Source organism: Podarcis filfolensis (genome assembly GCF_964270895.1).
Source record: "Podarcis filfolensis genome assembly, chromosome: 7".
Lineage (NCBI taxonomy): Eukaryota > Metazoa > Chordata > Lepidosauria > Squamata > Lacertidae > Podarcis > Podarcis filfolensis.
In genome coordinates, this window is record NC_139603.1 from 65952417 (window position 1) to 65977384 (window position 24968).

The following is a 24968-nucleotide window of genomic DNA, read 5'->3' on the forward strand; positions in this document are numbered from 1 at the left end:
GCTTTCTGCTTATGTGAAGACACACTTGAATTCTGAAGTTTCAGAGTACAATGAAGACTGCACCATGCACTTTTCTTGACGTTCAGATCAGATTTGTGCTGATTAACTTTGAGGTTTGACTGCATAGCTAAGCCGCTTAGAGATTTTTCTCACAATCAAGCAGTGTATATGAATTTTGTTAAAATAATAATAGGTAACAGAAATAAGATCACATTGGAAAATACAGTGGTTTCTGCTCTGTTTAACCCCCCCCCTTCTGTCTGTCATGCCATTAGGATGGGGAGGAGGGCAGGGTGAGCAAGTGAGAGGAATCAGTGGCTATAGCAGTAAAAAACCGTTCACACCACCACTAGTTGTCTTGCGCTGCTATCACTCTCTCTAGCCACCCAAAGACCATCTAAAGTTCCAGGCATCCCCAGACTTGGCCCTCCAGATGTTTTGGGGACTACAACTCCCATCATCCCTCGCTAACAGGACCAGTGATCAGGGATGATGGGAACTGTAGTCCCAAAATATCTGGAGGGCCAAGTTTGGGGTGCCTGAAACACTACACCAGGCATCCCCAGACTTGGCCCTCCAGATGTTTGGGGACTACAACTCCCATCATCCCTAGCTAACAGGACCAGTGATCAGGGATGATGGGAATTGTAGTCTCAAAACATCTGGAGGGCGAAGTTTGCCTATGCCTGCACTACACCAGCCCAGATGAAAAAATGAGAGCCACAACAACCTCCACTCCCTGGGTCACCTGCCTTCTCGCTCCAGGTGGCAAAATAATTGAGGATGGCTCTGCACTATCCAAAGACACAGCAGATGCTGCAGAGATTTCAAAGAGCCCCCTTCCCTCCTTCATCGTCCTCTTGTCTGTCTTGTGCGAGGTGAGGGGCTCATGTAGCTGGCTGTGGAGTGCTTGTGGGTCGCTTTGGATTGCCATGGGCGACATAAACAGTGACAAATAAACAACTGCGTTCAGGACAGCTCAGTTGGTTATGCAGCGCGCGGTGCTGACAATGCCAAGGTTGCAGGTTTGTTCCCTGCAGGGGCAGCTGCATATTCCTGCATTGCAGGGGGTTGGACTAAATGATCCTCAGGGTCCTTTTTAACTCTACAGTTCTATGATTCTATGACGGAAGAATGAGGGCTCACTGAGGTCTGTGGTACTCCAGGAGCTGTTGGGACTACAGCTCCCATCATTCCTCACATCTCGCCACCTTATTCGGGGCTGATGGGAGTTGGAGTCCAGCATCATCTTGGAAATGCTCTCCCCACAACCGCTGCTCTAAAAGTACTGCCGGAAAGGGCTCCCTTTTAAAATAACGGCGGTCATTTCCCCCCGAACTGACTCTGAAGGGAAGAGACGCGAGCCCTGCCCTCCCGAGGAGCGAAAGGGAGGCGAGCTCCTTGAGCCGCCTCTCTCCCCTCAGGCCGGCTTTTTCGGGTGGGCGAGGCTAGGCCGCGCAGCCGGCTGGGTGGGTGGGCGGTCCTCGGTTTCCAAGGGAACCGGCTGGAAGCCGCGAGCGAGCGCGCGCGCCCGGGGCTCCTTCCGCTAACTGCCGCTGTTGTCGTCGCTGCGGCTCCTGCCGCCGCCGCCGCCGCCGCCGCCGCCATGTTGATGCTGGGCCGCGGGCTGGACGCCAGGTAACGGGGTCGGGGGGAACAAGGATGCTCGCCTTGGGCTGGACGGGGGGACGCGCGATGGCCGCGCCCTCCCCCTAATTGGGGGTTTCGGGGAGGGGGTAGGTTTGACTGACGGGGGTCCCCCCCACCACACCCATCCAATGGGTCCCCGGGTTTGCATCCTAAGACGCAAGTAGCCCACCCCCTTCTCTTCATCGCCTGGCGTGGCTCGGCCGCGGGGGGGGGAGGCACTCTGCACGCGCTCAGGAACCCTACGCGTATTTTACAGCTCGGCACTGAAATCCTTGGGGGCGCGTATTTGCGAGGTCCCGCTGAGCCTAAGGGGCCGAGGAGCTAGATTCAAAGCTCCGCAGCAAGTTCTCCTTGCGCAAATCCGAGCGCAATGGAAAGCTTGGAGAGGAAACGAAGCCCGGCCCCAGTGTCAGGCGCCCGGTCGCTAGAAACACCCACCCCAACTTCGCTGTCGTTGCGCCCGCTTCGAAATCGCCCTCGGGAGATGTAATGAATGACTTATTCTTTTCTCCATTCCCCACACACGTTCTAGATACTATGGAATATGTAATCCTTCTGGGTTTTAGAAAATGAGCTATAATATTTTTGCAATGCAGCTCTAATATGTATTGGAAAGGTTTGTGCCTATAGCCAAGGGGGCGCAGGGGGGCAGCTCCCCCTCCCCATCAAGTAGAACAATAGATATACTGTACTTAACTAACTTGGTTCTGCCCCCTCCCCAAATCCTGGCTACGCCCATGGAAAGGTTTTTAACCCATCTTTCAGGGCACACAGCCCTCATATGGTACCACCTGAAGATACATTTGCAAAGTACACACACACACACCAGCAGCATGGTTTAGCAAATGTAGACTTGAATAAATGTGTTTTTATATATTAATAGCCAGCATTGAAAAGGGCATACACCACTTGGTGGGATGCGGGGAGGCAGTTCCAAAGGTGTGGGGCCACCACTGAGAAAACTGCCCCTAGTATTCACCAGCGTAACAGCTCTTGCTGGCATTTAGGTTTTTGAACCCTGTAATACTTGGGCATGTTCATACAGGTAACTGAAGACTTGCCCTAAATATATTGTTCATCACTGAGCTCCCAGGAACGTTTTTATTACTTCCAGCAGATAATCAGATGTGGCATTTGGGGGATCACAGGAGCTAGAGAACCTTGGAACACTTATATTCCTATATGCTGTTCAAACTTGATGGAGGGGGCAGTGTACTTGAGAAAGCTACAGAAGATTAGCAGCAGCAATAGCTCAGTTATGAGCCCCACGTTGGGGAAAAAGATTCCTTCATTGCAGGCGGCTGAACTAGATGACCCTTATGGTCACTTCCAACTCTAGAATTCTATGAATCAATGATATTCACCCTAAACACTTACCAATAGAGTGGATTGTTGTTTTCTTCTCTTCAAATGAACTGAGATCAAAATAATTGTTGTAGTATTACCAGAGTTGTTTAGGCTGTTGTTAATGTTGCCTGACCATAATGCTTTAACTTCTTTGTCTAGGGACAACCAGACTCGTCAAGTACGAGAATCTGTGTCAAAAGTGGAAAAACACTTTGGTGAATTGTGCCAAATATTTGCAGCATATGTACGAAAAACTGCCAGACTGCGAGACAAAGCAGATCTTCTAGTAAATGAGATTCATGCTTATGCAGCCACAGAAACACCAAGTTTAAGGAATGGATTGAAAAACTTTGCAAATGAGTTTTCCAAACTTCAAGATTATCGCCACGCAGAGGTATGCAATATACTTCATGGTGGAAAGTTTGTATTTTAAATTATAAGCTATTACTTTTATTTGCACATATGACTATGCACTTAAGAGGTTGGATCCGGAGCATGTTAGTTGTGCTAAGGTCCTATGAGACAAATTAGTCTTAACTTTTTCACATTGATTTCAGGGGGGGTTCAAGTGCATCTTTTCTTGCTCTGACGCAGCCCAAGGAAACCACAGAATCCACTGATCAGCTAACAATATAAATACTGCGGAATTAGCAGCAGTACTACCTCTTGCAATTGACCGTGGCTATTTTTGAAACTGTAGGTACAATGTACTCATTGACCACCTTGAATCAATTTTCATGAGTGCACATAAGTGTTTTAAATAAAATAAACTCCTGCCATGCTGGTAAAAAACTTTTGAAAAAAGGGCATTGTCAGGTGTAGGTTCAAAAACAGGTTCTGTATACTAAGCTGAAACTGCTCCTATTTTTCCGTTGCCACTTCCTCCCCGTTACACCACTGCTCTTCCATCTTGCCATTTTAAAATGATTATTCTGTTCTTATGTGCTCTTTTCTGAACTCTGACCTGTGTTCAACACTGTTGAGATGAGTGCACACCCTGCACATTTTCCCCTTAAAGAATGATACAGTTGCTAGTTGGGTTCTTAGGCTTGGAAAGGCAAAGACAGGTTGCAAAGCTGATATGACTTGGAAATGTTTCCAGTAATCAAAATAATAAATGTTAGTATCTTGCATAGATCTAATGCTACTCTCATGACAGCCGTTTCTTCCTGTTTTATTTTTGATCATTGTAATTTATAAGGTGCTTAAAATACTCCTAAGCAAAAGAGCAAAAAAAGCACCTGCCTTATTGACTTCAAATCTAATAAACACAAAAAGAAGAGACAAGCGTTCAGATAGCATGTGTCACATCATGATTTCACTTAATAGCCACTGTGGTACAAGATCCAAATTGCAGCTAGTCTATGAAGGTGCATGGAGACATCCTTGCTGTCTTGCATTTCTCAAAATGGTCATGTTTTATAGTTACACAAATTGCCATGCCATTTTCTGCTTTTCCCCCTCGTATCATCCAGCAAACTTTTCCTTGCAGAAATACCCCGTGTTTGAAAAAAACTCATTTAGAAACTTTAATCAAATTGAATAACTAAATCTTCAGATGATGAGGGCAAATTTTACCAGATGGTACTGAAAGTTAATGACACATTTATTTACCTGTGTTTACTTTGGTCCTGCTTTATTACTGTAAATGGGAATGAGGGGGACAGTATTAAATGTTTTCTTTCCTACTATGCTTATTTTCTTCAATATTTTGAAAAGACAACTGTAAGTGTTTTGAAAGATGTCATTTGTATTTCAATTTATTCTTTCAGCTAAAAGGCATATAATTAATCAACTGTATTTTAAAGTAAAAATGCAGGTGTAATTTGTGAGATACTAAAACCAAAACTGAATTTTCTTACTGCCGAACTGTAGTATGTTTTCCCTCTTCCTTAGTTGTGTGTTTGAATTTTCTCAAAACCAGTTTTAAGACTGATTGCCAAAATTTAAAGTTAAAATAATACTTCATTGCTCCTCTTTACAGGTAGAAAGACTTGAAGCAAAAGTTGTTGAACCTCTGAAATGTTATGGGACCATCATAAAACTTAAGAGAGTAGGTGATGGATTTTGTTTTCCATTGCATGTTTATTTTATTTTCGAGGAAGGTAAATAACTAAGCAAGTTCAACTGATGCTTCTGATCTCATAAATTAGTATTTCAGTAATCAATTGTTGGTAAATTCAGCAACAAAATGTCATATCAATAATTAAACTTTACATACCTGAACATAACACTAAAACCTAAGGTCATCCAATGAAGTAGAGTTAGACAGCTTCATGGAGGATATGGTTGTCAGTGGCTATGCTACCCAAATGATCAAACAAAGTATGCCTCTTAATATTGACTGGAAACCACAGCAGGAAAAGGCCGTTCTGTTGACATCGTGTCATGCTTTTAGGACAGCACAAGAATGATGTGAATCAGTTAGTAATCTAGCAACCACATTCTGAACTAATGCAGTTTCAGAATTCAGAATCCTATTCAAAATGCAGCACCAGAGGCAGCTCTTGCGTTTATGAGACTGAAATTCAGAATACACACAGGTCCCGCTATCTGCATGCTCTTTATACCAAAATTCACTTATCCACAATTAAAGAAATATGCCCAAACCTTGCTATATGCTTGGCAGATTCACGTATCTGAACAGCAGCTTACTTCCTTGTATTTGGGAGTTTGCTACTCAGCAGTTCCCATTTTCTGGCAGAAACCATGGAGAGAGGGAGGGGGAATGAGATCAGATGAATCAAAGAGCAAGAAAAAGCAGATAAATTAGGGAGCAAGAGAGATCATACAAATCAGTTTTTTGCTTTGTATCTCTTTTTCTAATTGGCTGCAGCAATTTCAGGAAGAAACCATGGAGACATGGGAAAGAGCACACAAATACCTCATTAGAAGTGTATCCATGGGAAATATTGAAAAGCTATAGGCCTGGAAGTAGGAAATTACCACCGATTTAGGATTGCCTCCCATGCATTTAAGATGATATTTTATGGAAAGATAGTGCAAATATTGCCATTAAGAATGGGGGGAAATGGGAGTTCTGTTTTCAACCTTTCATTGCCAGTTATAAGAAGAATCAAGTTTTTTTTCTTGTTTTCTTTTACTTTATTATCTTTTATTTGGCAATTGCATATATTCTGTGTATATTGAACTTTGTCATGTGATATCTGATTAAGATTGTCTTGTATTAATCCTAGTATTATATGGATACCCACAGCATTTCTTGAAGATTAGAGAACCTTTTCTTTAGAAAATCCCATCTCTGATTATTTTTATTATATATTCATTTGTATCCTGCTTTACTACCCAACAGTGGCACAAGACGGCTTATAGATAAAATAGGAATTTCTAAGGACAGAAAAAAATCATTTAAAAAACTAACATTAATAGAATCAAAACTATATCTGTAATCTAGTAGCATACAGATAATTTCAATAAAAGCACAGCACCAGCCCTGTCATTAAAAGCAGTTTCCAGTTCATAATCCCGTCTCAATTAGTAGTCTTAACTTCCAAGACCTGGTATTGCACAAAATGAATGGTTAGTGTAGTAAAACTGCTTTGCCTTGAAGGCTAGTTATTAGGAACTTAAATGAACAGAAATCTTTTCTGTAAAATATTTAGACTTTGAGTGTGTCCATATATATGATTTCAGGAGGATCTCAAAGCAACTTTATCAGCAAAGAATCGAGAAGCGAAACAGCTCTCTCAGCTTGAAAAGACGCGTCAACGAAATCCATCAGACCGGCACATTATTGTATCCTTTGCAAACAAGTGTTCAGCAGCTTTCAAATATGCGCTTTACTAGATGACTGTTGCAAAATTTGTATGTGTGAGATATGCCTCTCCAGTGCAATTTCTTCCACCTAGTGTGTCCCTAAAGCAGTGGTTTTCAACCAGTGTATCTTGAATGATGGTCAGGGGTGCGGCAGGCCACGCTGTCCTGTCCCTCTTTCCTTCCCTCCTTCTTCTGATGCCCTCTCACATCTCTGCTTCCTAAAGGCTTGCACAGCTGTTTGTTGCAGTGGCCCTGGCTACAAGCTCCCCAAGTGAATAGTGTATCTGGGGCTGGCCAGGGATGCTGGTTGCCAGGAGCTGAGGCAGCCTTGGAGTAAGCAAGGGAGCTGAGCCAGCCAGTCCGTCAGTCCTTGCTGTTGGGAATGGGCAGACAAGTGGAAGACTGGGCAGACTGGCACTGGCCTTTGTTATGCTTGCTGTGTGCATGGCCTGCCTGGGAGCTGAGTGACCGGTGCTGAAGGGGAGCCCTTCCGCCATGCAGGCCCAGCAGCGTCTACTTCTGCCTCCTAAGGTAATGTGCTGGCCTCATGTTCATCTTTGACCAGTCTCCGTTGGGCCACTAAGATTGGGGGCATCCTTTTCCCAGGCCCCTGTGAGGCAGTGTGAGGAAGCAGCTGTCTTTGGGGCAGGGGAGTACAGCTTAAGAGACCAGGGGTGGCAGCACTGACTGCCCAGAGGGCTTCCAATAAGAGAGGAGAGGAGGCAGAGGGAACACCCCGTAAGGGAGGGTGTTTGAAAAAGGGCGAGAGGCTGCCAGCTCTGCAGGCAAGGGGTAACATAACTGGGCTCCTGGGCCCCATAGGGGAGCCGCAGAAAGAATGTAGTTGGTCAAGGGAGCCATGGACTTAAAAAGGTTGAAATCCTCTGCCCTAAAGTATTCTAGCTGATTGATAGCAACATCAGCAGATAACATTATTAAAAAGGAATTGGCTACCAATGAAGCTCCTGAGAGGAAAATAATCTTCTTTCTTAGCTCCCTCTTTTGTTATAGGTTCTAGATTTTCTTTTTTAAAATCCATCAGAAATTCATTTGAATGCCTAAGAGACACTGGGAGCCAACTGAGTTATTTGTATATAAATATGCTTTTATGTCTGTAGAATACCAGTGTGTTAGCACTTTCCATAACTTAAAATATTTCATTTACTGCAAACTTCAGTCACAGGTAGGTCTTCTTTTTTGGATGAAATATCAAATTCTACTATTGTTAATTATGTTTCATCAGTTATTTGTATATCAGCATCCCAGCTGTACAAGTTACTGTATCTTTTTTACAATCATTATGGTGAAGCCAATAAACACCAGATGTCATCAGCTGCTCCAAGGCTCTCAGTTTAACAAATCATGTTCTTTTCTGGCAGCTTGGAAAAGTAGATGAAGAAGTATAATGTAATATTTCTTACATTATTCTGTTGCTTAAAAAAATACACACATGTGGTGGTCAGCTTGTTTTGGCTTCAAAAAAATTCTTAGGGAGAAAAGCAAAAATGCTAGAAATTCAATTATAAGAGACTTTAACTTCCTTTCTGGTGTAGGAGACAGTAGTGTAGCAAAGGTCTTTGAGACAGTACCAGGTTAAAGTGCCCTGAAATTTAGCTCTGACTTGGTTAGGTGCTTTTTAAAGTTGTTCATTCACTCAACAGAAACCTTTACCATTACTTTGATCGCTACAGCATTTCCCACACTATTGCCTTACATAGAGGGCGGACTTCAGTTGGTCTTATTCCACTGATGAAAGACATCCATCAGAAGGGGAGGAAATCAATTTCCGGAGATTCCTCCTCCCCCTTTTGTCCCACAAAATCTCCTTCAGACTCCTCTGGAGATTTGCAGGGGCTGTAAAGAAAAATTATTTCAAACTGCTTAACTCTTCCAATTGTTGGATGCCTTCCATCAGCACAGTAACCCCAAATTGCATTCCCCCCAGAGTTTATGATAATCTTAAAGCAATTTTTTAAAAAATCCTTTATAGGTATTAGCGGCATTTTTGCATGTGAGCCATTAGACCAGTTATTTTCCAAACCGTGGAAATGGTAGCTGTGATGCAGTGTAATGCATTATCTGCTTTGGAGGTCTGAACTGGCAGTTACTGACCAATAAAGAGATCTTCGATAACTCAGAACTGTGAAAAGGGCGAGTTTCCTGTTACGGATCATTAGGAAAGGGTTTGAAAATAAAACTGCTAATATCAGAATGACATTAAACAAATATCTGGTGCAACTTCACTTGGGGAACATGTATACAGTTCTGATCACCTCCTCTCAATTAGGGTATTTTAGAGCCTTAAAGGTTCAGAAAAGGTACGTCAAATAGACATTGGGCTGAAATAACTCCCTATGAGGAAAGGTTGCAAATGTGCGTCTTTAGAATGAAGAAAATTAAGGCAGTGAATTGGCATGACCAATGTCTATACAGTCATGCATGAGGTATATAAATAGAGATGATGATGATGATGATGTGGAAAAAGTAGATGGAGATGGTTTTCTCCTCTCAGTACTAGAACCCAGGGTCATCCAATAAAACTGAATGGAGGAAGATTGAAGACAAACAATGGGAAGTATTTCTTCATACAGCACATAATTAAACCATGGAATTTGCTATCACAAGCTGTTGCAACAGCCACCAACCCAGTTAGCTTTACAAGGGGTTTACACAAATTCATGGAGGATAAGGCTAGCTGTGATGTCCAGTATCAGAGGTAATGTTTCTCTGAATACCAGTTGCTAGGGAGCCCAAGTACAAAGAGTGCTGTCGTGCTCACATCCTCTTTGCAGGCTTTCAATGGGCAATTGATTGGTCACTGAGAGAACAGGAGACCGGACTAGATGGGCTTTGGTCTGATCCAAGGAGCTCTTCTTATGAAATACAATGGTGCAAAGATTAATAGCTTTGTTCTGAGAGCTACCACGACAGTGGTTCATATTTCCAGGGCATTCTAATTAATAGTGTCTGTTCAAAATTATAGGAATAACATCTATTTATCATTTATATTTAAAGGCTGAAAGTGAATTACAAAGAGCTTCATTGGATGCCACGCGGACAAGTCGGTACTTGGAAGAAACCATTGACAACTTTGAAAAACAAAAAATAAGAGATATAAAGGTGTGTGTGTAAGTGAGTGTGTATACTCTAATATAATAATCAACAACCTAAAAAATGACTCAGGGAAAGAGCCATTTAGATTGTCCATTTAATATTCCTTCACCATTTATTTTAACAAACATTAATCTGCTATTGGGGACCAACAGGTCCCCTTGTCCTAGCTAGAAATAAATACAATTATAATTTCAAAATGACTTCAGTTTCACATAATAAAATTTACTTTATATTTCCTTTTAAAGTTTTCACTGGTATATCAATAAAGCACAAAAACTATTGGGGTACATTGGACCCCATGTTGTTCCCTTAAAAAAATGTACAGAGAGGATTATTTCTTTTGTGACGCAACTGGAGCAAAGCTATAAACCACCAAGTAGACAATCCTCCTTGTGCTATCAGGAAGCACTAGAGAAGAAAGCAGTACAAAAAAGAAGCCCCAAAATGCCTAGATGAAATGTTTGGTCATAGTATATAACAGAAGGAATATAGCATATCCTCAGGAGCAGGTTTGGGGGCGGCGGGGGGGGGAGAGAGAAGGGTAAATCTCGTTCCACAAGTCTGCTTGCACAATGTTGAAGACAACCCATTACAAATAAGAAACTAGTGTTGCAAGTTTGCACTTATAAGAGTGTTTACTCCTGTGTCAAGATAATGCCAATCTGAAGCAGAATTAACTCCCTAGGGTAAAATTTACTCCAGGGTTCAATAGACTGCTCTGGTGCTTTTTAAGGGTTTTGTGTGTGCTTGCACACAGAGGAATGTACAGACAAAATAAACTAAACAGAAAATCCACTCCACTGCTCTTGAAGTGGTATACTTACAAAAAATGGAATTACAGTACAAGCAAAATGCTAACTTTTTCAACTACCCAATTTTGAGACATTGCTGAGGATAGAATGGACTCGTTTAGCTTAGGCCTTTGGCAGATTTACTTTCCCATTCATTTCAATACGGATAAATTGAGACCTCTGATTGTTTAGTTTCAGAAATGGAAATGATGATGAAGCATCACAGGATGACTGACCCCATAACTGTGGAGAACTATGAAGTAGCTCATATTGGCTAATTTTTAACTTAAGAAATATTTCAAGTAGCTGCTGGAATTCACAGGAACCCCAGTGGGGTACCAGTTTGCCCCAGTTTGTGGGTAAAATGAGGTGTCAGCTTGTACTAGAATGCTAAAGGAAAGTGTAAAAACTGTAATTGTATTTTTAGATAATACATGTTGCAATGTAGTATCACAGCCCACTCACAGCTAGTTTCTACTTGTTATAAAAATAGGTAAAGCTGTTCCAGTCTTGTGCAGAACTTAAAAAATCGAGGGGCCAGAGCCGTGGACTTCTTGTTTAGTTAAGAATTTGGTCAGGTTCCTAGCACTAACATGCTGCTTTTTAATTGTAAGGAACAAGTAACTTTGTAGGTGATTAAACAGGAAAGTAATTCTTACCATGCAGCAGCTCCCTGAACAACAGAAGGGAAAGTGCAGTTAGGTTCAGGTAGGAAATGCTAAAACAGTGGAAGGCTTCTAGCCAGAATGGCAAGGGGTGGGGTGAAGTAAAAGTATCTAGAGAAAGACCAAGTACTTGGCTGTATGCAGAAGTGAGCTGGGGCTTCATTGACCTCATATAGGCCAATACAAGAAAAGCCTCAGCCTATGAGAAACTGCCAGTAAGGGCTGCTATGTAATGATCTATATTCTTTTTATATAGAGTTTATCAAGCTACCAGTCTTCATACAGTGACAGCCCAGTTAGTCTGCCTTTATTATAAATACAGAGCAGTAACTGTAACACTTTCTCCCTTCATTTGTTTTTAGAATATCTTTTCAGAATTTGTAACAATTGAAATGCTATTCCATGGGAAAGCCTTAGAAATTTACACTGCTGCCTACCAAACTATACAAAATATTGATGAGAATGAAGACCTAGAGGTAAGAAACATGATGAACTTCTAATGTACTGCTGTGCAGGGTTGCTGGTTTTTGTTTTGCCTACACAATTTACACAATATTTAATGTTATTGAGGCATATCTTTGGACCACTTTAACTGAGCACCTTACCCAATATGCACCCGTTTGACCCCTTAGATCAGTAGAATTGGGACATCGTGTGGCAACACCCACACTTTGGAACTCCCTGTCTATTGAGATCAAGCAAGCGCCTTCACTGTACTCTTTTCGGCACCTGATAAAAACATTCCTGTTTATACAAGCTTGCCCAGAGGCTTAAATTTTTTTAATGTGCTTTAGTATTTTAACTTATGTTTTAAAGTAGGGTAATTTTTTCTTGATTTCATGATTTTATCTTTTGTAAATCGCTTGGAGGTTTTTTTCTAGTCAAGCAGTGTATAACTTTCATTAAAAAAATAAAATATCTAGTCCTTGTGCCATTGGCAACGCTTCAGTGAACTTCAGATAACTGAAAATCCTTAACAATGTGTTCAGCCATAATGAACAAAATGAAGCCTGTGCTAGTGACAAGATTTAAGAGCAATTTTAGATCTTAACTTATTAAGGTGGGATATTTCTAAAAATTTCTTAAGGGAAATCTCACATGCCAGCCCCTGTAGTGATCAGCTGCGAGGCTTGGTCTGTTCTCCCTTAGGCTACCTTTTCACTTCATGGTAAGGCATAGTTTTTTAAAAAAAGAAAATTAAGACAAGTTTGGAGCCGTAGAGGCAAACAACATTTAGCTGTATTTTTATCCCCGCAACCTCGCCTCAGACATCCACTCCAGCAAGTTAAGTAGAACCACTACAATTTATGCCAGTATTTGTTAGCCATAAGGCAGTAGCACACCTGTTTTCTAGTTTGAATGTATGCTAGAAAAATCCTGTGGGCTCTATGCAGCAGGGCAAGCTAACCATTTTTTTGCTCCAAGCTGCAGTCATCCTTCGCCAACCCTCTGGAAGCTGCATGTGAGTTTGGCCCCATCACACTCTTGCAGATACACACAGCCACTAATTCATGCAGATGAGGTGAGGAAAGGGCTTATTAGCCCCTTTGCTCGTCAAATGATAGATCAGATGACTGAGGAGTAATCTGCATCCCCATTAGGGCACTAGGCACCTTCCACCGCCTCCCACATGCTGAATCTTTTTCTTTTAAAAAAATAAATAAATAAAATTTGCTGCCGCCACAATCAGTATCTTGCGGAGGGCAGAAAAATTTTCTTGTCTGCCGGATCAGGCCTCTGCTCTAGGCACCCGTGCTGCACCTTACCTAGTTCTTGAGGAGCTTTATAATTGGACAAACTGTGAAGCTTAACAGGACTGGCCAGTGTCCCATATGAACAATGTACTCTCTTAGACAACACACTTCAGAATCATTTGCAAGGTGCTGAGGCTGTGGGGCAGACATGCACAGAGTGTTTCCTTGGGTAACAAACTGATATAGAAAAGGTTCACAGCAGGTAGATTTGAAAACCCCTGGTCTCCTGTGTATTCTGAACACCAACGTTTATTTAACAGATGTTTCGGAGTTCGCTTTATCAAACAGAACATCAGTCTCGTTTGGATATTGTCCGTGCAAATTCAGAGTCTCCCCTCCAGAGGACTGCTTCATCCAAATCTTGTCCTGGAATAGTTCAGGTTGGTTAGAAAGCTTGAATGCTTTCCTTAGCTACATTCCATGAAATATTATTAATGAATTAAATTTCCTCACTTTTTGATTTCCATCAACATCTTCTCTGACCCTTTCTCCTCAGAGTAGGCAGACCTACCTTCCTTCCTTCCTTCCTTCCTTCCTTCCTTCCTTCCCTCCCTCCTGAATTTTTGTCACTGCTACTTTTATTCACTATGCAAGCAATTCCTGGTGCTGACATTTGTTCAACCAAAGGTCTATGGTACTGCAAAAAGCAGGGCAGGCAAGGGAGGAGCAGCTGGTTAGACCAGCAACTTTTGACACCACCCACCCACCTCTCACACCACCTTCCCAAAGGCCAGTGTCTCACTTACCTGGCTTTGGGAAAGCAGCACGGAAGCTGGCAGGGGAGTCAAATATGAAGCTCGCTCCCACCCCGCACATGCGTGCCAAGGCAGTGTGCGGCCTGCAGGGTCTGTATCAAATTACTCTTGCTGTCCACTTGGTATGAAAGTTGGCCTGCCCTCAGTTAGACTTTTACAGGAAAGCTCACCTGCATGTTACTCCACACGTACTGGATCCTGTTTGAGCCTTATATGATCACCTGCCAACCATACACCCATACTGTATACAAAAATATTTTTTTAAAAAAACAAGATACTGAATATATTTTTAAATGCAGATTGACTTCATTCAAGGCTAATGCTTTTTTTGGTTGCAATTAAAAAAATTCTGATTTGTCATATTCTGTGTAGCAGATTTCCAGAAATCCATTGAAAAAGGAGGAGGAAGATGAAGAGTATGACAATGAGGATGAATATGAAGATTAGCATTAAAACCACCAAGGAAGAGAGCACCTTTGAGACTAGAAAGCGTTTCCCCTGCAAATTGTTATTTTTCATTGTGTTGATGCTCGGTGATGGACACAATTAAGACTTTAAACTACAGTAAAGAAAGAACTGAACACTGTTACCTGACAATTATTTTTTAATGGTATGAAATTTAATGGTCCACTAAAAGGAGATTCAGCAATATTAAAGTTGTGTCAGTGAGTTTAGTTGTGTTTCAAGGGATTCAGAGTTCCATAATTATGAAAGACCTGGATAGCTCAATTGGTTAGAGCATGGTGCTCATAACGCCGAAGTTGCAGGTTCTATCCCCATATGGGAAAGCTGCATATTCCTGTACTGCCGGGGGTTGGACTAGATGATCCTCAGGGTTCCTTTCAATTCTATGATTCTATTTCAGAATACATTTTGACTTTTCATAAACTACCTTCATAGACAAGATAGCCCCAATCCCTAGCAACCAAGTTACTCTTCCGTTTCCTGATGTATGCTAAAGCATGGAAGCAAATTAAGCAGCTGGTGAAAATAGACAGCACTGCTTTGTTCAGTTCACTTTATAATCTAGTGTTCTCATAAAGGTGTCACAAAACATTCCAAAATTTTCATTCTCTGACTTACCATATTCATGGAGTGTTAAATTGGGTGGCTAGCATACAGGTTTATGTGCCTATTCTTACTTGAGGTTTTTCCTAACATCCTGCCCCATAATCTTTAACTTAGTTATAGCTGCATCAATGCAGATGACGGCATAAAATCTGCATCAATGCAGCAGTTAAGCTGCTTCAGTATTCTTCGTGAAAGTGCCTTCAGTATTACAGAACTTCTAATTTACATTTAATTTTATTTTCCTTGTAATTCCTATAGGGATACAAAATGCAAGGCAGCTGATTATTTGGGGTGATTTATTTTCTTTTTATATCAGATGTGAGGAACCTTGGCCTTCCAAATGTTGCTTCTACTGGCTATGCTTGCTAGTGCTGGTGGGAACTGCAGTTCAGCAATGTCTCAAAGGCCAAAATTTCCCCACACCTGCCGATTTTTCTTCATACCAGCATTTCTACATTCATTTTTTATTATCAGTATTATAAAGTCTAGTCTTTCTGCATGAATTTCAGTTCTGTCATTGACTTTAAATACAACTATATTATGGCATTATCTAAGCCACTGGGAATAATTACAATAAATAAATACTTGTATTTTTCACAAAATAGCATTTTTCCTCTGTCAGTAATTCTTAACTGTGGCCCGCAGAACAGAGATGGACTTGGAATGATACAATTAAGAGGGTAAAGCTGGAAGACTTTTCTGAAGGTGCCAAATGTAAAACTCGCCTGTAAAGGAACCATAGTGAACATTACAACCATCTCAGTCATACACAGGACAACCAAGCAGCAATACTCACCTCTCACTCATTCGTAGCGTCCTATGGTTATGTAGTGTACTACAGTGGAGTGTAGGGACGATTGTTAACCCTCCAAAACCACTGGGGTTGCTGTACACCCTTAACAACCATTAGAAATATTTTTTGAACAAACGAAGCAATTTATACTCCATCCTCAACAATTAATGTGTTCACTAGTCTTGAAGTGATCCATCTTCCCCCTACCCCTTTCAATTTAAAAGAAAAACCCCACACTAAGTAAGTTATCAAGTCTATTTTGCACTTACTGAATGGATAAGTAAAAATAATTAGGTTCCATTCTTTTCCAACTTAATGAAACATAAGAGAGAAAAGTTCAACTTTTACTTATACACACACCTACAAAGCACTGCAGGGGTCAGTTGGACCCCAAGAGTAAGGCTTTTGCTCCAAATTGTCCTTGGCCTGATGGAAAGGCTAACACTCTCATAGTTCAAACTTCCAAACACTGCTTTCTTAGATGTAATGTAATCAATCCTAATAAATGCATGAAATCGGAATCTGCACATTAGAACTATGAGATTATAGATTATACCTGTTCCATTAGTAGCAGCCCAGTGTTACACCTAGGCATTTTGGGGGTACTGTTCCTGATAGCCCAAGGGGAATTTAGATTAACATAGCCAGAACCAATATACTTTAATAGTTTGTGTGTTAGACTAGTTTAAAAAAAATCTCTTACTAGGTAAAAATTTAAAGGTGTCCTCTGGCCCCCAAATGTTGAATACTGTCAAAATTTGTATGTGATGGGTAATTCAACAGCTTTTCAAGCATCCATTCCCATAGTGGCTTCAATGTGAAATAAGATGGGTTGTCTGAAGAAAATGGTTGTCAAAAGAAAAACAAACCAAAACAATGCCATGCAATATAAAAAAAGCAAAGAAGGGAAATCTGGCCTTCTAGATGATGTTGAACTACAACCAACCCTGAACTTTAGCCATACAGGCTGAGGCTGATAGGAGTTAAGAGTCCAACCGGTTTTACAAAGTACATGGGGATTTGCTACCGGCTAGTCAATACAACATCACAAATAGTGCTTAAATTGGCAAATATCCAAGGAGAGGAATAAACCATCACAATAGCAATTTGCCAGAAGTTTGCCAAGCTTTTCATACCAGTGAGCACATTTTGAATTTTGAGAGTGTGCTGTGGGAACCAGTCGCAAAACAGCTGCCATTGGGGACATGGCATAACACAAAATTAGCCTAGAAACCCCATCAACCTTAGGCTTACCACAAGAAGTCAGCTATGCCCTGCTGGTCCTGATTGTGAAGATCACCACAATACTGAATATACAGATGCTGTTGCTGTCTAGTAACAGGGAGCACAGCTCGATACCAAGAAAACTATACAAGGTGGCCACACCATGCTCACTCTCATCTCACAGAAATCACTTATTTATTTCATAAAATTTATACACTGCTTGATTAAAAAACAAATCTCAAAGTGGTTTACAAAAATATAAAATGAGGAAATCAAGGAAAATTCACAACCATACTTTAAAACATAAAAAGTTTAAATATTAAAACAGAGGTAAATTACCTTGAGGTAATACTAAAATTATCTCAAGGTAATTTAGAAGGTACTGTACATTCTGCCACATAACTTTCTTTCTGGGAGGGCTAGAGACCTGCTTTTTTTCTGAAAATGAAAGCTAAGACTCTGGGACACTTGCCTGGAGACACAAACAAAATCCTTTGCAAATGGCAGATTGATGAACCCTGCATTTTAATATTGAAAATGCATTATAACCTTGAAAAACTCCATCTAGTAGTGCTTCCTCAATTTTCATTGTAGGTGTGCAGTTGAAAGTAGTCTGCACTAAATATCAAAAAAGACTGCAGTTTGAAGAAGACCCAAACAAAAGTGTTGTGCAGGGAGATATGGAATAGAAAATGGCTACATTTCCTTTTTTCAAAAAGATCAATCAGGAAGCTCGCTGATACCAACATCATGGGAGTTGAAGTTTGGGGATAATACAACTTCCCTTTAAACTCTCGCTTTTACATATTCATCCAAGCAGCCTTTTCATTCAACGGACCGTTTCTTCTTCCCTGGATTTTCTTTTTTAAAAAACTCCGTAAATCAGTAGTATGAGGACACCCAATTACAGTGGTACCTCAGTTTAAGAACTTAATTCGTTCCGGAGGTCCGTTCTGAACCTGAAACTGTTCTTAACCTGAAGCACCACTTTAGCTAATGGGGCCTCCCGCTGCCACCGGAGCACGATTTCTGTTCTCATCCTGAAGCAAAGTTCTTAACCCGAGGTAATATTTCTGGGTTAGCGGAGTCTGCAACCTGAAGCGTATGTAACCCGAGGTACCACTGTACCATTATTCAAAAATTTGGGAAGCCAAGTGGACATGAAAATATGCATCTTGGGTTGCTTAACCAACAGCCCTAGAACTTCAAGAGATTCAACTATCTTCTAGTAGTACCAATATATTTCCTGTATAGCATGTAATTTGTACAATTTATAGAGGAAGACACTGCCAAACTACAAGACTGGTTCTTATTAGGGCTGTCATACGCTAATGGGTGTAAAAAAGCAATATACAAATTAACCATCCACATATTTCATTTAAGTACATTTATTTTAAAAGAAATGCTAAGCTGAAATTAATAAAAAAACATTCAATATGCCATTGAATGTTACAGACAAGAATCCAAAACTTGCATTCAACTTATTATTTATATTCAAAAGTAACTAACAACCTATGCTTTCTAACAGATGCAACTGCACTGCATCAAACAGCTTTCATTTTAAAGCATTTAACTATTTACAAATAGATGGATGTTTTGTCATCACTTTCCAAATAACAAAAAACACAAATCTAGTTTTATTCTATTAATACTGCAAACATCTTCACTTTGCCTCCTAGGCATTTTCACATCTACCCAAAAGTTAAACTAACTTTGCGGTTGCCAATTGGCCTGTCATTTAATTCATTAATAGCAGCCACTGCCTCATTATAATTCATCATGGCAAGAATAGCTTCACCAGAAGACATTCCATATTCATTGCGCAGAATAGAAAGAGATTCTGGTATGATTTTATAACCGTGGAAGAAATCCAGAATTTCATTAGGAGAAGCTTGAAACGGTAAATTCTTTAATTTAATCAATGTGACACGATCTGAGGCACCACTAGAATTATAGTCAGGCCTAAAGTTCCCTTCTTGAAAACTACCAGGAATGCCGTCACCAGGAGGCCCTCTAAAAAGATCAGATGAGCAGATAAAATCATCAGATGGGTGTCTATAATTAGACAGGTGCTTTAAGTTCCCATGCAAAGAGGATCCTTGTGAACCACTGGGGTAAAAATGTTCACTTCTTTCATATGCATGGAGATTACCCTGTATCTTTTCATTTGATGTTGATGGAATATTAATACCAAACTCTTGCATTTGTTCCTCAGAAATGCATCTTAGGAGTACCTCTGTTCCCAAAAACCGCCGGCGATTTAAGCTTTCAGCTTTGCGGGCTTGTTCTTCAGTTCTGAAGTTGACCAATGCTTCCCCAAGTCCAATTCCTTTGTCATCATAAAGCAAATAAATGTCACTGTTATCAATATTAAATCCTGCAAAGAACTTCTGTACTTCAACATTTGTCACATCAAATGGAAAGTTTCTCACATATACGCAGGTCTTTAAGCCAGAATATTCATCTCTATCACTTCTTTCATTTGCATGGTGCTGTCTTTCTGGTGGTATTTTTGCTTCAGAAGATCCAGTTAAGAACAACAGCTTTTCTTTTGAAATGGGAAAGATGAAAATCGGCTGGCCAAGCAGTTTATCCTTGTGAAAGGTCAATACAAACTCATACACCTTCAATGAGTCACACAGCAGAATTGCATCTTTCGTCTTTGCTTCACCTTCTGGCTTTAAAAATATAATAGGACTGGCAGTCACACCTGGATGCCCAAAGAACTTTATCAAATCTTTCTTCTCAACAGTAGGTTGTAGATTTTTAATGAGTATATAATATTCTCTTTGTTGAGAACGAGACTGTGTCGTAAACCTCTGTTGTGGAGACCTTGACTGGGTGCATGCCACAATCCTCCGTGGTGGTGACCTTGACCGGGTGCGTGCCATAACCCTCCGTGGTGGTGACCTTGACCGGGTGTGTGTCCTTACCCTCCGTGGTGACCTTGACCGGGTGCGTGTCCTTACCCTCCGTGGTGACCTTGACCGATGGTGTGCCTTAACCCTCCCTGGAGACCTTGAATGGGCACGTGACAAACCCCTCCCCACAGGAGACCTTGAATGGGCACGTGATGTAATCCTCCCTGCAGGAGACCTTGAACGAGTGCGTGCCATAACCCTCTCTGGAGACCTTGAACAGGTCCGTTTTCTTGGGGACAAATAGTCTGGCTCTCTTCGTGAATGCTCTCTGCTTGAAGAAAATGTTTCCTTATTCAAATGATGACTGAAATGTTTGGTATTGACAGGACTGCCAATCTTTCCACCAAACTTAATCCATGTTCCTTTACCAGAGGTTCGTACGATAATAAATCTTGAACCCATATACTCTCGATCACGTTGAAGCCCTTCCGTGGCATCGCTTAATGTTGCAAATTTTACCACGGCGTCTCCATTATTTTTACCATTAATTTTTCTCATGGCTATTCCCTCCACTTGCAATCCAGAGAAGAAATTGCGTACATCATCTTCTGTTGCAGAATAAGGCATACCACGTATAAATAGGTACACACTTGGAAATGGCTCTTTCTTAGGCTGATTATAGTATGGTTCCAACATATCTGTATCACTGTTTCGAGATCCATTTGAACAGAACTCATTCCCCAACGGATCCATGGAACTACAGCTAGATTGATGCATTCCTTTATTAATGGCTGCAACTAAATTTGAAAGATTGCCAATTCCAGATGCGCCTGAGTTAATGGAACCTGCCCGTCTTCTCCTACTAATTTCTATTATAGTCTGCATTTCTGTCTTGCTGCTAAGAAAGAACTCTATACGTGAATCCTTGATAAATCCTCCAGAATAGCTCATTGCTTGTCGTGCATCTTCATCTGTTGCAAATATAATGAAAGCTTCCCCCTTTTCTCCTCCAATGATATGTACACCTCCATCAGGAATATTCAATCCTGAGAAGAAGCGGCGAATATCTGCAGAACCCGCAACAACAGGAAGCCCCTGTAAACGGATGACTACCGCCATTCTGAGCTCAGCCCACAGCAATAATCACCTGTGGACAAAAAGGTATATGTGATAGCAAGCCTTTAGTACACTGGGGAAGTTAAGCGCTACAAAATAAAAAATAATTCCTTCATCTGGAATAACAAACCTATTTTAGTGTGAAAGTTTATACACTATTCAATCTGAAATTCCGCACTGTTCCAACAGCATTCCCCATTTTAAAAGCAACAATATCAAACTCTTCTTACAATCTATAATAAGACATAGCAAACCTTTCACAGAATATATTCTAGACAACTGTGGTCCCATGTTCTTGCCATCCAACAGCAAAAGCCAAGAAAGATCTGTGATCAAAAATGTCTCACAACTCTCTAGCAACTTACACAGAAATCTTAGATTTTCAGACATTTATGTTCTATCAGTAGAACTGCCCACCTCATAATGAATCAAATTTCAGTCATCCTTGCCCCATGATCAGGATATTGAATTGTACATCTTCTCCAGTCACAAGCCTGGGAGAAAAAACCATCATCTCAGACAAAGGAAGCATTAAGCTTTGAAGCTTACCTTTTTTTTTCCCTTTAGAAGACTTGATAAAGTCTGTGAAATCAATTTAACTGTGGAAAGAAAATGAAACATTATTAATGGTCAAGAAGCAGGTTTACATACTATGCTGTGTTACTGTGGTATATTCATAATCATGGTCAACATTAGTAAGAAATCAAGATTGGTATTCTTGTGTTAAAATTATTTCCCAGTCCAGAGAGGCACAAAAATCAAAAATAACCAATCTCAAGTGAACAATGTTTATGCCAGTGTATCCATTTAAAACAGATTGCAACAAGTGAAGAAAATAGTTTGAAATCAGTCTTCAAAAGATCCACGGACAGTTGGGTGGAAGAACCCAAACATTTCACTGCCTGTAGTTATAGAAAACTGAAGTCCCACACAAAAATAGGAGTCGGCAGGTGTTCTTAAATTCTTTTCAGAAGAGGGTGGCAAGATGTTCGCCTGTAGTTTAATTCGTTGTTGTAAAGATGACCATATTGGAAGAAAAATCCAAAAATCAAGTAAATTCAGGAAAATATACTGCTTATACCCATTCCAATTTCACCACGAATGCTTGTCATTCAACCACAAATCCAGAATACAATATATTCTATGATATCTCTTTAGAGCACTAAAACATCACAAAAGTTAAGGCACTCAAATATACTGACTACATTCATAAAACATTTTCATGGCGCTTTCCAAGCCAATATTTTCACAAATTCCATAAAATACATAAATATGAAGCAACAGAAACTGGGCAGCCCAAAACCGGAGGTTCAACTGAGTTCAATGAAACCTACTCAAAAATAAATGTCCGAATTATCTAGCATATATAGGAACGGTGCAAGAACCCAGTTCATCTATAACTGATCCACACGACCAAGAAAGCAAACTATGAAATCTTATTTACTTTAAACTTGATTTCAGTAAAGTACATAGAAAAGGCCTACTTTCTTTCACCCCCTCGGCAAAGATCATAGACCACCAATCTGGAAGTTTCTAACAAGGGCTTTTTGAGAAGTCTGAATAGTTCTCTAAAAGCACTATCAATATCATACTGAAATCAATGGCAGTATTCTAATCCATAGGGATTAGTAACATCTCGTTACTCAAAAGGCTAATATCAAACATTCTTCTTAAACGTTGTTATTGTTGGGAAGCAAGAACAAGAACATAAGAATAGCCTACTGAATCAGGCCAGTGGCCCATCTAGTCAAGCATCCTGTTCTCACAGTGGCCAACCAGATGTCCTTGCACGCAGGGCATCAGTGTAATAGCACTCTAACAATGCTAGAAAACCAGGTAAAACTGTTCTAAATACTCCTAGGTAACTCAAGATCTTACACTAACACCATGGATAAAATCCACCATGTTTTTATGGTTTTTTAAAAAAGACAACTATAAATTCTTTTTCAGTCCCAGCAGAGACCTCCAAAGCAAGTAGACAAGTCTTCACCGCAAGGCAAGCTTTTACTTCTAGAGCCCCATCCCCCAACAATAACAAAAAATGAAACAAATATTAACAATTTACTGTAGCAACTCTTGGTTATCAGGTGTGGACAAGGCATATAAAGATTTAGATGAGTAAATAGAATTTAGATCAAAAAACAACTAGGGAAAATGGAGAAGTTGCAAAGTGTTTTGTATATCCACAAAATAGTTATTCCCAATTAAAAAAACCCGTAAGTGTATTTTACTCCTATGCAGTCCTTGCTGAGAAAGAAGCTAACACAAAACAAGAATATAGATTCCTACTAAAACAGGCACTTCTAACTCCTATCCTTAACTGTTCATGATAATGATGTTACTGGAGTACTGTAGTGTCTACGCTATTTCTTCCCAGGGATTGGTGCATGATAGAACTCAGGGATATCCTGACAGAGCAAAAATATACTTTGTACAGAGTATGTGAAGTGCAGAGAAGGCACGTCATCCTGAGCAACTAGCATTCTTCCTTTTTCTCCACATAAATGCTGGCTAGGAGAAATCACACCACCACAGAACATTTCTTGGGCAGCCATCAAGAACCATTTGTTAAAACAAGCTGTGAATGCGGTCGGCATCTCCTTAGTCCTCCGTGGTTCTCCCATACCAATTCATGTACATTCCAATGCACTCCCAGGGATGCCAGCGGCAGAAAGGTCCAGTGGGTTCCAAGGGATTGCTATTAACCAACCATCCGAGTACGCGTGGGAGAACAATAAATTCTGTGGCTAGGAGGACAAAAAAGAAAAAGAAAAACCAAAAGCCATGATGACCGTCACCCGACATGAACTGGAATCACCAACCGGATCAGCCACTCCTAAGTCAGAACTGTAATTGGTCCCCACGCCGGAATGATTTCCGTCCACACAAAAGAACTGTGTTCGTTTGAAGGCAGCATTATTCTATCACCGCACCTACTACGCCGGAGTGGGGAAGACACAGGCGCGGCCTCCCCCTACAAGCAGCCACCAGGCTCGCCCCGTCACCGGCTGCCCGCGCACCACTGAATACCTTTAAGTTATCACCCACCGGGGTATCGCTCGGCCCCTTTTACCACAAGGGAGAGAAGTACAGTACGGGGCCGGAGGTGTTTCTGCAGCTTAAGAGACTCACTACCGAGAGCAGCCAGGCAGCTTACCCGCGTGCCAACAAACACGCGTGTACACATACACACGTGCACGCGCACGCGTGTATACACATATACACACACACACACGACCACCCTTTAGCGCTACTAACCAGGCCCGTGTGGGGCGAATGGACCCGGAGAGCGCCCAGGCTCCGCGACTTCCCTCAACGGACGGAAGGAAACAGCGCAACCGCTTTGCTTTTGCTACTGCGGGAAAACTCGCCAGACCCAACGGCGCGGCCTCTTCCGTACGGCCTCGCCACGTCCGCAAGCGCGCCTCGTCGCGGCCCGCCCGGCTACACCAGCTGAAACACGCGCGGTACTCGCTCGCCTCCAGTAGCAACAGCGCTACTCTCCCCTCGCTCTGCCTCACAGAGGGAGAGGCCCAACTGCAACGGACAAAATGGCAGCCGCCCTCGTCTCCGTCTCCCTCAGAGAACCGCCAGGACGTGCGCAGCGAGGGGACGGAAATGGTTCTGCTGCGCACGCGCACAAAGAGTCCCCCGGAAGCCGCCCGGCAACCAGTACGCATGCGTCTGCTGTTGTACGGGAAAGTCGAGGCTTCACCAATCATTTTGCCTTGTCGTATCTCTTCCTGTTAGTATGGCACATGCGCAGAAGAAGTAAGTGGGGAAATCCAAGTTCTTGCGCACAGTGTTGTTTCGATGAAAGGGAATTCGAGTGTGGAAATACAGCAGCTGATTTTTTACGTGTCTTCATTTCCACCTCTAGTTCAGAAATCAATCTGTGTGCCCTTTTTGTCTCCTGCCAATTTTCGTTTAACTGCAGCTAAGATATAAACTTTGCGCAGTTTTTTCCTGTCTGAAATCGAATGGAAAATAGGAGTTGGGGTTGGCTATTCCGGTTTCTTAGTGTTTGTCCAAAAAAAATTGGTGCTTGTC

General features: G+C 41.3%; 3 protein-coding genes across 7 annotated transcripts in view; 2 read left to right on the forward strand and 1 right to left on the reverse strand.

The window, feature by feature from the left end:
* Positions 1-1484: 1484 nt before the first annotated feature.
* Positions 1485-14439, forward strand: CIBAR1 (CBY1 interacting BAR domain containing 1). The gene is made up of 8 exons (XM_083623503.1): positions 1485-1638; positions 3157-3391; positions 4982-5050; positions 6652-6753; positions 9790-9894; positions 11707-11820; positions 13359-13478; positions 14226-14439. The coding sequence occupies exons 1-8, from the start codon at positions 1607-1609 to the stop codon at positions 14298-14300; spliced, it is 852 nt and encodes a 283-aa protein (XP_083479629.1). The 5' UTR covers positions 1485-1606; the 3' UTR covers positions 14301-14439.
* Positions 13328-24588, reverse strand: RBM12B (RNA binding motif protein 12B). 4 transcript variants are annotated; one of them, XM_083623278.1, is made up of 4 exons: positions 24177-24588; positions 21468-21517; positions 19999-20949; positions 18314-19959 (listed from the first exon to the last, which is right to left on the reverse strand). In XM_083623278.1, the coding sequence occupies exons 3-4, from the start codon at positions 20919-20921 to the stop codon at positions 18633-18635; spliced, it is 2250 nt and encodes a 749-aa protein (XP_083479404.1). In that variant the 5' UTR covers positions 20922-20949; positions 21468-21517; positions 24177-24588; the 3' UTR covers positions 18314-18632. The 4 variants fall into 4 exon arrangements, 3 of the variants coding, with proteins under 3 accessions (XP_083479404.1, XP_083479403.1, XP_083479402.1); XM_083623277.1 differs by having other exon boundaries at positions 18314-20949; positions 24177-24507; XR_014550390.1 differs by lacking the exons at positions 18314-19959; positions 19999-20949 and adding an exon at positions 13328-13464 and having other exon boundaries at positions 21468-24521.
* The window catches only part of TMEM67 (transmembrane protein 67), a gene marked incomplete at its 5' end in the record, with an annotated part of 32078 nt that continues 31579 nt past the window's right edge, over positions 24470-24968 (forward strand). For both annotated transcript variants that reach the window (XR_014550383.1, XM_083623242.1), the window contains one exon: positions 24470-24689. Coding sequence is in view for 1 of the 2 variants with exons in the window: in XM_083623242.1 (XP_083479368.1) it covers positions 24470-24689 (220 nt within the window). The remainder of the gene's footprint in view (positions 24690-24968) is intronic.